We start from the raw sequence: 17,243 nt of genomic DNA on the forward strand, positions 1-17,243 counted from the left end.
TAGGAGCGTCTAGTTTTATCAGGGTCTTACAGGGCATCTGGTCCAATTGAACTGATATTGTTGCTACGTGGCAACTGGAACATGACGCCCAAAACTTAAATGGCCAGTGAAGAGTCATGCTGGGCTTCAGTCACGTTATTTCTTTTTTGCCGCGTCTAGGTCTTCTCACTGGGCCCCTTCCTCATCAAGGCGGTCTTGCAGTCCATGCATGTGTGTCAGATATCAGGACCTCAATATGGGGCAAGTCGTTGCTGACACCTATAACGGAATTGCAAAAAGCAAGGACTGCTAGTCTCAAGATTGTAGCAGATATAGTTTCTTGTTACAGCTTCACCGCTTTAGTAAAGCTACGTATAAGATAAATAGCGTGTTTATTTCCATCTGTTATTGATTCTTTAGATAATTCTTATCTAATATACTCGGCGCCTTTGGCGCTATTATACCCAACATTTTGTGACCCTCAATTGTCTGGCAATGTGATTAGAATCTCACATCAACCTTAGCCATGACTGAGTACCTCTTGAGTCGACTCAATAACGGGGCAGCGAGGGCTCACTCTTTTTTAAACCCTCCCCTAGACCGATTTGATCAATCCGACGAGCTTTCTCAGAGCCTCCTCTCTAATTCCGACGATTATGAACTAGGCGAACACCAGACAAGGCGTAAATCCTGTATCAAAATTGCACATTCTTTCTCCTTTCTGAGCGTCTTCGCTCTTCTTCGTTTATTAGTTGTCGCTATCACCCCAAGCTTTATCAGCAACATCTACTATGCCTCTAAGCCACGACAGCTGCACAAAACGTCATTTCTTGACGGATTACGAGGATACGCTTCGATTATTGTGGCTGTCTTCCATCTTTTAATCGTACAGCCATCTAATGAATGGGTAAATGAAACCTGGGGCGTTAACGAACAAGAAGGAATGGGGTCAAATCTATTGCAGCTTCCTTTTATACGGGTTCTCTTTCTCGGCGTTCCCATGGTTACTTGCTTCTTTTTAATCTCTGGATTCGTCTTGTCGTACCGAAGTGTTCTCCTGATTCGGTCCGGGGAGCACGAGAGACTCTCAGAGTCTCTCGTATCTTTAATCTTCCGTCGCGGATTCCGCCTCTTTCTGCCTCCTATCGCTGGCATCATTTTTGAGAAGATTCTTGTTCCATGCATATACTCGAGTCCACCGCCGGTATGGACTATGATTAGCGACGTATACGCCCAAACTAGCGCAGTCATGTACTGCTGGCGTTGGGATGAACACAATGTTAGTCTTTTGCATCTCTGGACTATCCCGATTGAGTTCTCCTGTTCCATGTTGCTCTTTCTAGTTATTATGGGTGTTTCACGGCTTAGGACGTGGATGCGACTATTTGTCGTTGGCGTCCTAATAATTCACTCGAATGCAAGTGGCCATTGGGCTGTTCTCTTGTTTATGGCCGGTCTTTTTATTGCCGAGACTGAAGCAATTATCGAAGAACGCAGAAGAGCCCAAAAAGGGAACAAGAGCATAGGAGAGAGGATGCAATGGATATCACGACTCCAGTTGGCATTCTGGATTACTATATTCCTCGTTGGCCTTTACCTGGCTGGATATCCGATACACCGCGTCGAAATCTCATTTGACTTTCGTTGGGTCTACCCACACACCCCGAAAGTGTATCTAGATACCGAGGGATTTCACCTGCCCTTGAAATTCTGGACCAGCGTCTCCTCAGTGCTAGTGATTGTGGCCCTCTTCCGGGTCCCAACCCTGCAAAAAGCCTTCACGACGCCAGTCGCTCAGTATCTGGGAGATGTGTCATACTCAGTCTACCTCGTGCATAATGCCGTTCAGATCTCCATCGGAGCGGATATTAAGGCGAAGGTGCACTCTTGGTTTGGGGCAGATAATAGCCAGTGGAAGAGAGCAGCAATATTAGTTCTTGACATTGTATTTATAATGGGTATTGTTATTTGGGTTGCAGATATCTTTTGGCGCTTTGTAGACAAGCCAATAGTACGATTCACCAGGTATTTAGATAAGCTGTGTCGAAAACCAAGTATTGAAGTCACGCTACAAACATGACTAAAAAAGTACCTTGGACTGTATAGCTTCTATGAAATCTTTAGCTTGGTAGCTGTCAATGAATAGAATAGAGCCTTGGAAACAAGAATATACAATATACGAGAGCTAGGAATTGAGTTATAGGTACTAATAGCGTGAGCAACTTCTCCCCTTCTTGAACTCCATCGACTTAGTTAACCACGAGCAGCGTACTTGACGGCAAATCACCTGATAGTTGATTATTACCGCGAGTTTCTTGCCGGGAGAAACCCTCCAGTGCTTTTAATGCGCATAGAGATTTTTCATGATGATTTATGCTTGCGCCGGCATCCTAGCTACGCAGGCCCGCAGGTCCCGGGACTCGTCTACGTGGCCTCGGTTTTATCCGCCTTACACACCTATGCTGCGACAAGATGTTGGGCTCAAGTGGCCTAGGCGTCATCAAGACGGCGATATATAGGCTTTATGCTGTCAAAAGACTTCAAGTTTTATAGTAGCACAGTCAGGCATTGAATGGCGTGCCCACTACGACCCAGTCGTTGAACGAGGAGTCAGCCGACAATCAAATAGACCTCCTGAGCTGTAAATTTTCGTAACAAGACTTTTACTTCCTATTGGTAGCAAGACTCGAAGCTATACCCAGCACGTATATATACCTCCACTTTAGCACAGTACCAGACAGTAGATCATCGCATGGTTTAGCATAGTAACTAGACGCTTCTGCCTCCCACTAGGAGGAGGTCTCATGGGAGCTGTGACGTACAGATATGTCTGTGGGTCACAGCGATAGGTATACAGCTCCTATTCGACTTGCTCCCCCACCGGCTTGTGTCGCAAGTTTATTATTTATGCTGTTTAATGCTAGATTGAACTAGAGTGTATGAAATATAGTAGTAGCGGGGTTTAATGCACATAAAACTTGAATCATTTACCTATTAAAGCTGTTTCAAATATAGAGGAAAATATATCCTCTAATTATGCTATCGTGATTTAGCCGAGAACCTAATATGATAATCTGCCATGTGTTAGATTGCTATTAGCGTTAAGGATTTCCTAAGCGCGGGTGTTGGCCATGAACTAGTAAGTTTTACAGCGTAACTACTAGTTATCGGTCACGAGGAGATGTTATATTCCCGCTCTTAGTTCAATAAATATAGACATAATAGGGTTTAAAGACGAGGACAGCCTCTCTCTGCACTTTCACCACACCTCAGAAACGTACTGCGTGGCCTTGTACGTAAGCTCACTATATAGCTATCCTATTTGGGCCTATTACTTTTAATGCATATCAAAGCCCTGGGTACGCATTAAAATTCTTCCAAGTTTTCGGAAAGTCCTGTAATTTCCTCGGTGCTACTAGTTACTCGGCAGTTATCGATGACATGACTAAGGTATTATGCAAAGACAATACCGGCGGGGATCGAATCACGCTCGACCCATCATCTAGAACTTGAATGCTCACTCAAAGGGGGGACGTAATTTTACAAGCTAAACGCAACTATATAAGAGTACAACAGCCTCAATCTAGTCTGCTCTAAATCGCTACTACTTACTATTATTCTCACTTATAGACACTCTTTTACGGCTAACTAACCACGGCTTTATACACTTTTTTGTATATCTTTTTTCCAATTTGAAAACAGAATACTTTACAATGAAAGCCGTATCTGTTGCCCTCTTTTTTCTCGCCGGATCGGCCCTCGCGTTACCGCCTTCTCAGAGGCTAGAACGACGTGTCGCTGTGACGGACGAGCAGTCGTCCTCTCAGTGGGTAGACACTGCGACTGGGGTAGACACTGCGCCTAAACCCGAGGAAGACGAGTGCACCGAGGAGGGAAATACGAAGACTGAGCCCGAGGCAGACGAGTGCACCGAGGAGGCAGATAAGAAGCCTACACCCGAGGAAGTTAAGAAGACTGAGGCCGAGGAAGACGAGTGCTCCGAGGAGGGAGATAAGAAGACTAAACTCGAGGAAGTTAAGAAGCCTAAGGCCGAGGAAGACGAGTGCACCGAGGAGGGAGATAAGAAGACTAAACCTAAGCAAGACACTGCGACTAAGCAAGACACTGCGATTGAGCAAGACACTGCGACTGAGCAAGACACTGCGACTATGCCCACGGAAGGTACTACGACTAAACCTGAGCAAGACACTAAGACTAAACCTAAGGAAGACGAGTCCACCTCCGGGAAAGGCACTGCGATTGAACCTAAGGAGGATGCTATAACTGAACTTAAGGAAGTTACTATGGCTAAGCTTGAGGAAGATAAGAAGCCTAAACCCGAGGAAGTTAAGAAGACTAAGGCCGAGAAAGACGAGCGCACCTCGTCAGCTTTCAAGCGTTAGTCTAGTCTACAGGCATGAACAGTCATTAACAGGTGGCTCGGCATATGTTCCTAGTCTGAGATGCGTGGCATCGAGATGGTGGATAGAGCTCTTGATTATTCTTTTCAAATAGTAACCAACTACAATACACTCGTTTTGTCTCGACCTGCAAGGGATTCTTCGTGTCATTGCGTGTTCTTGCATTGTTGATGGCCAATACCCCAAAAGCTCTAAAAAGGGGTCGTATCTAACAAACTGAGAAGTCTGTCTTTTATAATCTTTTGATCCAGTGCCATTGGGCCCTGTCGCCACCAATACACCTTTCACGAGGGCAAGTTTACCTGTTTCATGTCGCAGGCTGCCTTCCCGAGGGAATCTATACTTAATACCGCGAGCGAAATAACGACCGATCTGTTTATCTTAATTCCCCTTTTGCCGGTATGTGGTGCCGAGCACTTAAAATCTTGATGCGATTCAAGTTTGATGAGTTGTGATTAAGAACAATTCTGAGCAGACAAAACATTGGCCTATGTGTGTATCGTTTGGGAGCTGCGATTCTATCATGGCCATCGTAGTATTATACCATAAATCAAGCATGTTAGAGTAGATATAATTTTTGTAGGTTATGAATTAAGTCAAGTTGCATTAGTTGGAATGTATTGTCAGCAGCATCTCTAGTCCAGCGCCCTGAATCAGAATGGGCCACCTGCCCTGTTCCAAGGGTGTGCACCGCTCAATTAAATCTACTTGACTGAACATTGAATGCTTCAGTTGCGCAAATGGTTCAATAGACATCAATTGATGCCTGGCTGGTCTGTCCACCATGGACTGCTCCACCCAGCAATCCAGAAGGTCAGCCAGAGCCAGCTTTTTGGAAGTATCAATTGATCTATTACGCCCGGTGGAGACTCCTCCAATAGAACATTGACGCTTCCTCTCAACATCCTCTTTGGCTCATCTGCTACTGTAGTACAACACAGCTAAATCGTTAGAACTTTACAACCAAGCCGTTCTTGGTCTATCCGGTGCAGTTGAGGGCCCACTGGATGCGTCGCCCGTGACCGAGAGAGCAGCCGCCATGATGAAGGCAGGGGAGTAGCGACGTGCGTCTGGGCGGTGCGTCAATGGTCCTCGTCTTCAATGTTTGTAATAAACGAACTGGTTTGCAAATAATCTCAAGTGCCGGCTACAGTATTTGTTTGCCGTTGGCTGCCAAGACTAAGCTGCCTTGCATCTCGACGTATCCCAGCCCCTTGATGAAAAAGATACATCAGGCCATCAATCGAATCCCCGAGAACACAACAATTAGCAGTCGTGCTGGCATATTCTTCCCGGTCCTCCTGGGTCCTCATTCCCACGCTCTTCCCAACTATCCGCCCCTAGCAAAGGCATGCTGAGCAAGCATACAGCTGAATTCTTCGCAAATGTATACGAATATCCGTCACCCGTCGCCATCGTGATGAGGCGTGCAGGCATTCCAAGCAGGCGCCGTCTGATATCCCAGCTCGGCAATGAGTCAGACGGCCGCCGCACAATCTCGTAAATGTCAAACTGCAACGCCGCCATTCTTACATTTCGGTATACTTCTGAGCCATTCCCACACTCCGTATCAAGTCACTCGCCTCGACAAACTCGTCGTTATTTCACAAAAAAAGGAATATAAAACACACCAGACCCACCCAGTCTTCTCCCGCTCACCAGTCGAGATTCACACACCGGAGCCCGAAAGCATAATCATATACAACTACGTGATAATAAATAAATAAGTACAGGAAACATCCCCCCTTTCCCCTCGTTCTAAAAAAAAAAATTCACTGCCCAAGATCGAAACTCCATTCCAGATCCCAAAATTGTATCCCGCACCACGCAATCCCAAGCTCAACAGTTCCTACTCCTCCCCATGTCCCTGCCCTCTCGTCGGACTACTCGACTGGCTCCGACTCTCAATAGTATCAACCATCTGCAGCACCTTGGTCCTCGGCCTCTCGAACCGAATCGCCTCGGCCGTAAAAACCGCGCCAGACGACCTCCTCTCCGAGTCGCCGTCCGTCGAGTGGCTCAGTCTCGGCTCAGCAAAGTCCACATGCAGCAAGTCCGGATCCTCAACCTCAGAGTACGGCCGGTCATCTCTCCCCCTCTCATCCCGCTCCACCGTCGACAGGGACGAGTTCTTGTCCGGATCAACCAGCTCGGCAACCTGGGGCTCCTGCAGCTCGTCCGTCTCCTTGAACCGAGCCCCCTTCTGCCGTGTGTCGTCTGCCTCCATGTCCGTTTGCGATTCCGCGTCGCCGTTAACCACGCGCAGCCGCTCTTTCGGCACGGTAAACATGACTTGTACCAGGCGCTGCTCCACGGCCCGTTCAATGTCCCAGTCGTTTTCGGGGCGCTGCTCGCTTCCTCCGCCAACGGAGCCGGCTTCGGGTCCGTCCTCCCAGTCCGACCGGCCTTGCTTCCTCCTGAGAAGCTCGCCGGGAAGACCGGCGCGAGGCTCGTAATCGCCGCCGTACTGCTCCATTTCCGGTCTCATGGCCGAGTTTTCCGACGACGCCCTTGGCGACGAACCGCCTGATTGGGAAAACACACGGCCGAGGGACCCAAGCCAGCTTCGCCGGGGTTTTGATTTGGACGGTGACGACGGAGTGGTCAAGTCCTCGTCGTCATGGGCGTTCGCGGCGGTGGATGGTGTCGTGCGTCCCAGCAAGGCCGGCCCTTCGGCCTGCAGTGCTCCGAAGCCAGATTTTGCCGTGTTGTAGCTGCTCGAGGAGGAACTGCTGGGCTTGGGATGATCGCCGCCAAGCAGCATGCCGCCCAGGAAACTTCCTGATTTGCGATTAGACTGCGAGCGGCGCAGACTGTCCGCCGCGCTGCGATTCGACTCTGACAAGTTGGAGCCGCTTCTAGATTCGTCATCCCGCAGAGCCGCCGAGCGCGTAGAGTTCTTTCGCGTAGGTGATCTGCGACTCTGCCGGGAAGAGTTGTATCTCTCCAGCAGCGAGTCGGCGGCATCTACATCACACACCCAGTCTTGGACATCGGCATCGTACCGGCGGCGCTCTTCGGGACTAGCCGTCACCGAGGATCGATTGCTAGGCGGAGATAGGACGGACGGCGCGGTAGCGGTAGCGGTGGGAGTCACAAACGGATCCGAGTGCTCCTCGGAAGTTGGTGTAAGCGGCTCCGTGGCATGATGCGGCGCCTTGTGATACTCGTCCTCCTCATCCTCCAGGATGGGATGAATCGTGCCCGGTGGTGAGGCCAACGCGTTGAAGCGCGTCTCTGCGGGCACATAGCCTCCTCTCATGCTCCGGCTCATGACTGGCTTTCTCGTAATGGCACGGCCATGCCCATCGTCGAGAGTCGCCCTCGCCCCTCGAAGAGATTCATAGCCCATTGATTTCTCCGATGCCCCTTGGTAGCCGCTGTGACCAGCCACATGCCATGAAAACGCATCCTCACGTTCCATCATCTCATCCGCATCGTGGGAAAAGTACCTCGCATCTTGCGCCATGACCTGGGCGGCTTCGTCCCTCCGCGAGTCTCGCCTCTTATTCAACCGCCTCCTCCACATGCAAAAGGCCAGAACAAGAAGGGCCAAAAGCAGCGCCAGACCCAAGCCAAGTCCCAAGCCAAGACCCAGCTTCCTTGATTGTACGGCGTCGTTTCCAGCCCCGGGAGCATCGTGTGATCCTGTCCCCTTGGGTATTTTGCCCGGCCTAGGGTTGGAATAGGAGTCGGACCACGACATGGACGTGACATTGAAGAAGCGCAGCGCACCACCAGACGCAGCTTGACGCTTGGAGCTCCCGCCAGAAGCAGACGTCTCCCATCCGCCGTACACCATCATCACATTGCCGGGCAGCATGGCTGCTCCATGCCCATACACCCCCTTTCCGCCGGGCTGTTCCCGTGGAACTTTCCACTTCCAGGAGCTATACGTCTGGCCGAGCTGCAGGACAACAAGTTGAGGCTCAGCAGCGTTGCTCACGTCGCCAACCCATCCTCCCAAGATGACAATCGACGTCCCATCCTCTGTCAAGACGGCCGTGTGTCCAGATCGACTTTCAACGTTTTCGCCTCCCGCCGAAGCATCCGGCCCCCCGACATTGATATACGACCACGACTCCTCGGGGAGATTCCACACCGCGGCGGTGCTCATATTTATAAATGCCTTTTGCGAGTGGCCGCCCAACAGCACAAAGCCGGCCTGCTGCGAAACCGCCCCCGAGATGTTCGTCACAGAAGCCGGCAACTGCGTCAGGGTAAACCCAGCAATGGGCGTTCGAGGACCAGCCGTAGACGCCACGCTGAGGGAGTAGGCCGTGTCCGCAGCCTGCGTACTCGGTGCCAGGCTCACCATCGCCTTTGTGTAGTTGGCATCCGACTGCCACGTCTCGGCGCTTCCGTCGGGGGCGCGACACATGCCCCCGTACGTGTAGACCGTCGGCTGGTCCATGGTGGGCGAGAGCTTCGACGAAAAGGCCAAGGTGCCTCCGAGGAAATACGGGCCTCGCGAGGATCCTTGCTGAGAGCGGCCCGGGGTTGTCGTTTGCTTCGACCATGCGCCGCCCCCGTCGCCAGTCGCCTCGCGCGAGAAGCTCCAAAGCGAGCCCGCGGCTCCGTCGCACGCCCCCGAATACACAACCACCGACCCGTTGCTCGTTCTCGCGGCCCCAAAGGCCGTCGTCGCCGGCTGGTCCTTGAGGAAGGGCAGGTCTGTCGTCAGCGGCGCGGGTTGAGCGCCGGCCGCCATGTCCGCCGAGTAGTTCAGGGCGGAAAACCGCACGCGCCCGTCGTCGCCCTGGGAAAAGACGTAGGCCAGGTCGGCGCCGCTGCAGGTCGCTTCGCTCACGCACGCCGTCGGCAGGAGAATCTGCGTCGGCACGTAGGGAAACACGTGCGCCGCCGCGGCAGCCGGTCGTAGGGCCGCCAGAGAGACGGCGAGCAGCGTGGCATTTTGCTTCCATGCGCTGGTCCTCCTCTTCTTCATCCGCGAGCCGCGAGCTGCAGATGCAGTTGCCGTGCCTGGGGAGCCCCTCTCCCGCATCGCTCGCCCCGAGATGATGAGCTTTGGCCGTTTTCAAATGTATCGATGCTCTGTATAGCGATATCGTTGGTTTATATGGCGGAGACTGTGCCTAGTATAAAATCATCGTTGCGGCGAGTCTCTCAAACGGTGTGATTGTATCGAAGCCGCCAAAGAGCACAGCAAGTAAAAAAAAAAAGCAGTATTCCGTCCGATGACAGTCTGGTGCTTATGAGTAGAGGCGCCCTCGCCAAGAGCCGCCTCACCGACAAAGCTTTGTTTGCTTGTGCTGTGAAACAGCTGTCTAGCACAAAAGTAGCAGCCGGCACAATGATCTGCAATCACGCTTCGAGCATAGATTTCTGCCGCCAACACGTCGCATAAACACGGTCTCGCTGCTCCGTCGTTTGTGTTTCTCCAAGAAAAGAGCAGCGTGCTCGGCTCCAAAGAGGAAGAAAAATAAAGAAGGATCAATACAGCGGCGCACGTTGCGGCCGTTGTCACCGTTGGAAAGTATATACAAATAAACAGAAAACTATCTGGCGTCTAGTCCGTGGTGGGAAAAAGGTAAAATGGCCATCGAGTCCATACATGGATGGTATCAATGGGCCAAGAGACAAAGGCAGCGGGCGGTTGCCAATAGTGTTGAACCAACCCCGTCCATGCGCACACATCGTCCCGCCATCCTCATGCAAGGCAAAGGACGGGTGAGGGCACTGAGGGGTCCCAGAAGGCTTGGAGCCTCGACCACCAGATAGAGCTGGCCCAAAATGCAACCTACCAGCGTCAATTTGGCCCGCCCAAGTCTGGGATGTACTACGGAGTGTTGGGGATGCGGTGGATATGATAGGTACATGATGAAATCTCGCCGTGGAAAACACCAATAACGGGGTGGGCAGCCAGGTTGCGGCCCAGTAGTGCGCAATGGGATGCGTGTTGCATCAGGTGAATCGTGATGGCTGTTATTATGATGGCTGGTTGCTGCGGAAACCACGCAACACAAATCTGGTGGTTGGTCTTAAACTTTTGCTGGCGTGAGATAAGTGGGGCCCTCGGTTGAGCACGGCACCGAGGGACGGGACACCCAGGTCACAAAGCAACTTGACGTGTGTTTGTGTGTTTTAAATGTGTGTGGGTGCCGGTGGGTGTTGTTCTCTCTTCCAACTTTGAAATATCATTTGTGCTTGTAGTACGGAGTACTCCGCAAGGTATTATTATATGGAGCGCATGATATCGATCCCCTTCCTCCGCAACGCCGTCAGCATCCGCCGTGCATGCATGTGCTCTCCCCGTCCTGCTTCTTGCCGCATCTGCAAGTCATGTTTGCCTGCAGAAAACATGAACATGATGCCGTGCCTATAGCATGGTGCATGTTCGTTTGGCGTGCGTGCGTGCGTGCGTGTGAAACGTCCTGCTTGCAAACTGGCCGCATACAACAAGCAGCTCATCTCGATGACTACAGGCCCAAACAGCCATCCAAGAATCAACCACAGCCGGCATTGTACATGTGTACTCCAAATCCTGAACAAGCACTTGACACTTTCGTACTTGATTCCCCCCCGCCCCCATCTGCTATTGATAAAAAAAGTGAGATACTCGCCCCTCATTTCTATGCAAGAAACCTGCCACCCTGCGCGTCGCCATAACTACCAGATCCGCTTCTCCGCCTTGTTCCGTCCAAATGTCTAGCTCAAAAGCAAGGGTTATGCGGAAGAGTCGCCGTATCATCCCTGCAAACTTCAGAGGATCTACGGAGTACCGGCGCCGCAACGTTGATGTTCTTGGTGCCGTTGCAGGTTGATGAAATCAGACTGAATGGGTAAAAAGCAGTCTACTGCTGGTCGGGTGCGCAACAGGTTCTCCGTCCATCGTTGCATGTTGGTTTTCAAATTATTCTTCTACTACTAACTACTAGTATGTCCCATCCCATGTCTATCTGTCATCGGGCACGGTTCTACAGATCATAGATAGATGCACGCCAAGTCTGGAACATGCCAAGACGAGGCCAACTGGAGTTGTCGCGCGACCAGCTGTTACTCGGAAGGAAACCATCAGACCGGTGCTGCAACCGTGAACATAAAATAATAAATAAATGCATAAAGCATCAAAGGTTATAGAAGAAAAACATGATAGCAGATGGCACACACATGCGCCACTATTCAAAACGTAAATTTTCCGTCGTACTCATTAACAACCTTCCCTCCAACCCTCCTGCACGGCCCAGTTCCCTCGACAAAAAAAAAAGAGCAAATTCCCTTACCCAGCCAATTCAACACATGGCCAGTTCCCATTGTCCCAAAATCTCAAAATAGACCGGTAAAACCATCAAGTTACACAGGGGTATCGATTCAAAACAGCTCAGCTCTAGTAGTAGACCTTTTCGTCGTGGATAGGAGGCAATTCTTCCTTGTTGGTCAAATCCTCGGACCAAACAACATTGTTCTTCTCGTCCAGGTAAGCGCCCTTGTCGCTGATTGGAATGACTCTGCTCGTGAGTGCAATCTCATGCTTCGACACACCAAGAGGATCGCGGGGAACCCAGAGTTGAGGAGGCTGGCTGTTCACGCTCGGTGGGAAGTAAGCGTTGCGCTCGTTTTCCTCGCCAGCCTGCTGGAGCTGGGCAAAGTTAATGCTCTGCTCCTGGGGGACCACGTGTCGCAGAGTAGCGTAGTCGGCGAACACCCAGGGCTTTAGGAAGCGAGTAAACATGTTGCCCTTCTTCTCAACCCCATAATCGTTACCACCCGGCAAAATCTTCTTGGTGGATGACCCCGCCTTGGCACCATTGGTTACATCGCCTTCATTGCTTGTCTCCCTGTCGGCTTCTTCCGTACCGATATCAGTACCACGAGCCTGGAAAATGGCCTCTTCAGTCTCGAGCGAGCGGGGTAGGCCATAGAGAAGAGGGTTCAGGCTCCGCGTCATGGTGATGTGGAACAGGATTGTAAAGACCAAGAAAATAGCCATAAGAACAGCCGGTCCAGGTGACTTGACGACAGAGAACATGCCGATCATCACAATCTCGCCGAGGTAGATGCCGGTGAAGAGTTGCTTCAAAGCTCGGGGGTAGATCAACCCTTGGGTGTCGACAGCGGTATCGGAAACGAAGAGGAGGTTGTACCGATAAGCGAGATAGAACAGGAAGAGTGCCAGAGTTGACCAGAACAGGATGAGGGGCGCAATGACAGAGTAAACAATGCCTGGAGGACTTTTTGTTAACAAAAAGCTCAAAAAATAAGCAATTTCCAAACAAGGGGCAACTTACTGATGACTACAATGTTGGTATAGACAGGCAAGAGGCTTCCCCAGAGGATGGCGCTCAGGGTAGTCCATTTGGTATACTTGGCGCGAGGAGTGCTGGCAAGGAACTTGTACAACAACCTGAAGATGAACAGACCGACGACCTGGGTCACAACCCCGATAGCAATTGTGAGGCCTTGAACGATGAAGTAAGAAATGTAAAAGTTGGATGTAGTCGGAAGAGCACCTCCCAAAATGGAGAAAACTGAGCCAGGATTCTCAGCAATCTGTACAATTGCAGTGGAGGCGGCATCAGTGATAGATCGAATGAGGAAGACTTGGAGAACCTGGAAGCAGAAGTACGAGTTCTGGGTGAACAACTCGGCCTCAGTGTTGGTCTTGGCTCCGGCGACCCGGGACAAGGCACGCATGATTACGGGAACCAACGACATGAGGATAGAGATGGCGACCGCCGGCAACAAGCCGGAGATGACTCCGAGGATTTTCTAAATTCGAGCATTAGATTTCACATTTGATCCTCTTGCAACATGATAACGGCACCGTAGAGCTACTCACCTCGGGAATATCATTCAGCCAGGTCAGGCCAGGAAGTTTGGTGAGAGTAGAGACTTGGGAAATAATACCAACGATACCGACGGGAATTGCCCAAAATACGATGAGAGCCACAACAATGGCGTATACGGCATAGCGGCGAAGAATGAGTTGCCACCACGGAATGGACAGGTTCTTCCAAATGACGTCGACAGGTTTCACACCAATGGCCTTTGGGCTCATATGAAGAGCGTGGTGGTGGGTGATAACCTGGAAGGCCGCTTGGGCATCGGCTTGAGTGTGGAATTCAACAAACAGCGATCCTACCTTTTCAAAGTTTCCTTCTTGTTTCCATCCGAGTTGAGTCTTCTCCACCTCTGGGATGCTCTTCTCGAGCTCAGAGCGGCACCATTCAATCGTGTCGACCTTCTTGCCAACAAGGCCCAATGGGCCAAGACGATGCGAAGGTCGCTTCTTGTCAGGGACCCATCTGGAAATTATATCGGCCGTTTCCGTGTCCTGCTCACTCTCATTGTTATTGCCGCTTTTCTTCAATGCCTTGGTTCGAGCAACATTGACGGCCTGGATCAGCTTGACCTCGGCGCCCTCCAGCTTCATAGCAGTCTTGTCGCGTTCTTCGACCTTCTCGTCCAACTCCTTGGTATTTCCGGCAATCCAGACATTGTTGACTGCATTATTGAACATTTGGCGAATCTTGGCCTCGTTGAGATATTCCTTAGGGACACAGGTAAACAAAACGGTACGGGCCGAGATGCGTTTGGCATAGTGAGGAGTCAACAGGTAGGCCTGGCGCAAGTTGATGTAGAAGATGCATTCGCGCGTTATCATGTACATGACAAAGCCGTAAACAACCCACGCAACGAAGGCGTGGGCGAAGAAATAGTTTGGCGACTCATCGACGTTGACGTTACTATAGGACAGAATCTCCAGCTGCGACTGGCCTCCCTTACCCGTCGCATTGACAGGGAAAAGGATGGGCCAAGTGATACACAAGCTGACGAAACAGATGACGGTACAGATTTTGAGATAGCGAATAAAGAGATAGGCGTCGAGGGTTTGATGGGTGAGTGTGTAGGTATCTGGTATCTTCCAAAAAGCGCCGAACCAGTTGAACCACCCACTAGGCATTTCCGGACTCCGTTCACTAGATCAGACTTATTAGCATCATTGCTGGTCGATACTCGTAGAGACGAGGCGAGGCACATGATGCGGTTCGGCAGCATCGTCCCTGTAACTATGGCCAATAAAAGGGCCGCGATAACTGGAATGTACTCACGATTTCCCGCCTATATACGTCCGCGGCGCATAGTATCTGCGTTGGGATCTTCTGAAGATCAAGAAGAAAATAAGATAAATGGCCGACACTATCAGTACAGGAATCAAAGTGTCGATCATGCCTAGAAAGCAAACAAGTCGGTTCATGTTAGTCGAGTCTCGTTTGGGCGCTTCTCGAGGGCAAAACTAACCCCAGACGGACTGAGGCTTATTGGTCGAGTCGCTCTGGCCATTGCCATTGTCCTCGCCAGAGGGCACATTCTCGTTGATCCAACTGATAAAATTTCCCATGTTGGGGGTTTGGCAGCCGCCAGCGGCTCGAAGGCGTGTACAGATACGGGTTGAAAACTAGTCGACGGCTAGGCTTGGACGAGACGTGGTTTGCGACGGATAGACGCGCCGTTGCGCTTGAGGAGAATATCTGTGTTCGTTTCTTTGGCGGTTCGCGAGGTGGTGAACAATCTTCGATGGCTGTTTCAAGACAAAGAAGGGGAAATAAAAAAAATAAATTAACAAGATAAAGGAGAGGTCCAAGGGAGGAGGGCAGGATCTCTGACAAGGGCAGGCACGGCATACAAAAACCAATACGGAGTACACACGCAGTAACGAAGATGGGGACCAGCCCACTCTGCCCAGTGCCGTGTTCAACTGGCTGGCTGGCTGTTATCCGCATGTGTCTGGGATAAACAGCTGTGAGCTCACTAGTGCCAATCGGCGTATGGAGCGAAAACCCAAATCAGGGTTGGTCGACTCATGATGTCGTCCTCGGGCTGGGTGACATGGTTGTGTCCAGGTGCCGTCCGGCCTGCATGTGGTCATTTCCCTCCTCCAGACGTCCATGATTGCCGCTATGCGTGGTTACCTTGCCTCTCGCCTGGGTCGTCCGTGTTCGCCAGCTGGCTGCTATCACCACTCGACGGAGTACTCCGTGCGATTGTCTACTAGTACTTGCTAGTATCTTCCCAGGTTCCCACCTACGACCTCCAGATGTACCTAGGTACATACCCAGCTCCCCTCGGCGAGGCGCAATGACGACGGCAAGTTTGCTCCCAACTCCAGATGTCCTCGTCCATCAAGTCCTCAACTAATTCGCATGTACGTACTAACGACGTGCCAAGTCAGTGTCTCAGCGGGGACTAGTCTATGTAGGCGAGGCGCATGGTGCGGCCGATCTTCCCACGAGCTAGGCCCACGGGCTGGCCCACGAGCAACCTCTGTCGACATTCATCTCTCGCAACCACACCACCACACGCATGGGCCCCAAGACGAGCCAAGAGAACCATGCTCCCTAATACCAAATTTTAATTCTGTGCACATCATAGTGCGGGCCTCCAATACTATCGCAGGCGGATCCAGCATTTGCAACCAGATCGGTCCACCTCGTCTGCCTTGGTGGACGAGCTGCCTGCTGAATCGACGCAAGGATGAAGTATGAGGAACTGTCTACATATACTACTACCTAGGTACATACATATGTACGCCCAAGGAATATTCCGCACAGATTGACATCTAGTATTCCTGTTGTTTGCTTTCCATTGCGAATTCCTCAAGAGACCGATCTCCCAATCGGAGCATACCAAGCAAACTAGCGCGTTCTCCATTCATGACGCTTCCAAAAATGACGCCAACTTGGCGCTGAGAGAGTGCGTCCTGCTAGTACTTACAATGCAGGGCATCTCTCTTTTCATCTCTTCCCGCTCCTTGGACTGCAATTTCTCTCCAATGGGGCATAGTGGACAGGCACTGCACCGGCGCGCTGGTCGACCGCCACTCGGCTGGCTTCAATCTACAACCCCCCTGGTTGTGGTTCCACGTCATATCCCTGTCCAGCTGGGCTCAAACTTGAGAGTTGCTGAGCTGGAAGCTGGCTGTTGTACGACCCGTGGCCGCGATCGATGGAGGCACGTACCCCGGTAGTTTTCTTCAGTGATATGTTGTGGCACCTGAATCCGACGCCGCCCAAGCCAACATTCCGCAAACCGTGCTACCTGGGCTGCCTGTGATGCAACTGCTCTGGTCAGGACGGAGTACTACATTCTACGTACTACTCCCTCCCGTGTGTCGGCAAAACGAGCAAGTGTGAGTCCCCTCCATCTCGGCATCCACGTACAACAATGTCATGGTAGAGGATGGGCTAGCCTCGACTTGTAGTTCATCGTCAGCTGACCTTCAGACGTGTCGGCACTGCAGCAGCATAGGGTCTCCTAGGTACGGAATCAATCCATTGGTCTTGGGGCACTCCATCGCATCGTGATGTCACACTCGTCCCCCGCTTATGCGACGAGTTATCATTGGCTGCACCAGGTAACGTGAGGTCATACATACAAATTGGAAGACGCATCGACCTCTCACACTTTCACTGTCCAGCTGGAGAAGGCATTTGGAACGAGACTGGGTGTCGAGACAAAGCATGAAGCCATGGGTATACTATCTCCTATGCGATTGTTTAGCCGGTCCTTAATTCATGCAATTCGTTGACATCATATTTCTAGAAGGATGGGTAGTACAAGAACAGCCGCATCTCAATCAAGATCCGGATGTCATCCAGTTCGGGGATAACGCCATGGAAACAGCAGGGCGCTTCCTGGTCTGTCAAAGCCAGAAGTGCAGCATGGTCGCCAAACGGCAGTCGGCCAGACGAAGCTGCAATATCTCGTCATGACTTGTGCATCGTTGAAAGTTTTGGCCTAGGATGCAAAATGCAATACTACTAGTACTACATACTACTCCGTACATGTGGTATTGGGCAATTTCCCGTAGCGACCAGGGGG

At 51.3% G+C, this 17,243-nt stretch overlaps 4 protein-coding genes across 4 annotated transcripts; 2 read left to right on the forward strand and 2 right to left on the reverse strand.

Moving 5' to 3' along the window:
* Nucleotides 1–505: 505 nt before the first annotated feature.
* Nucleotides 506–1,979, forward strand: MAA_04864 (acyltransferase; the record flags this gene model as incomplete). The annotated part of the gene is made up of 2 exons (XM_007822960.2): nt 506–1,858; nt 1,959–1,979. The coding sequence occupies 2 exons, from the start codon at nt 506–508 to the stop codon at nt 1,977–1,979; spliced, it is 1,374 nt and encodes a 457-aa protein (XP_007821151.2).
* A 1,713-nt stretch (nt 1,980–3,692) lies between these two features.
* MAA_04863 (uncharacterized protein) lies at nt 3,693–4,382 on the forward strand (the record flags this gene model as incomplete). The annotated part of the gene is made up of 1 exon (XM_007822959.1): nt 3,693–4,382. The coding sequence occupies one exon, from the start codon at nt 3,693–3,695 to the stop codon at nt 4,380–4,382; it is 690 nt and encodes a 229-aa protein (XP_007821150.1).
* Nucleotides 4,383–6,249: 1,867 nt separating this feature from the next.
* MAA_04862 (galactose oxidase) lies at nt 6,250–9,405 on the reverse strand (the record flags this gene model as incomplete). The annotated part of the gene is made up of 1 exon (XM_007822958.1): nt 6,250–9,405. The coding sequence occupies one exon, from the start codon at nt 9,403–9,405 to the stop codon at nt 6,250–6,252; it is 3,156 nt and encodes a 1,051-aa protein (XP_007821149.1).
* Nucleotides 9,406–11,748: 2,343 nt separating this feature from the next.
* MAA_04861 (DUF221 domain-containing protein) lies at nt 11,749–14,763 on the reverse strand (the record flags this gene model as incomplete). The annotated part of the gene is made up of 5 exons (XM_007822957.2): nt 11,749–12,584; nt 12,650–13,130; nt 13,201–14,341; nt 14,474–14,594; nt 14,664–14,763. The coding sequence occupies 5 exons, from the start codon at nt 14,761–14,763 to the stop codon at nt 11,749–11,751; spliced, it is 2,679 nt and encodes an 892-aa protein (XP_007821148.2).
* Nucleotides 14,764–17,243: the final 2,480 nt, after the last annotated feature.

The sequence above is a fragment of the Metarhizium robertsii genome, assembly GCF_000187425.2.
Source record: "Metarhizium robertsii ARSEF 23 chromosome Unknown MAA_Scf_1, whole genome shotgun sequence".
In the NCBI taxonomy this organism is placed as follows: domain Eukaryota; kingdom Fungi; phylum Ascomycota; class Sordariomycetes; order Hypocreales; family Clavicipitaceae; genus Metarhizium; species Metarhizium robertsii.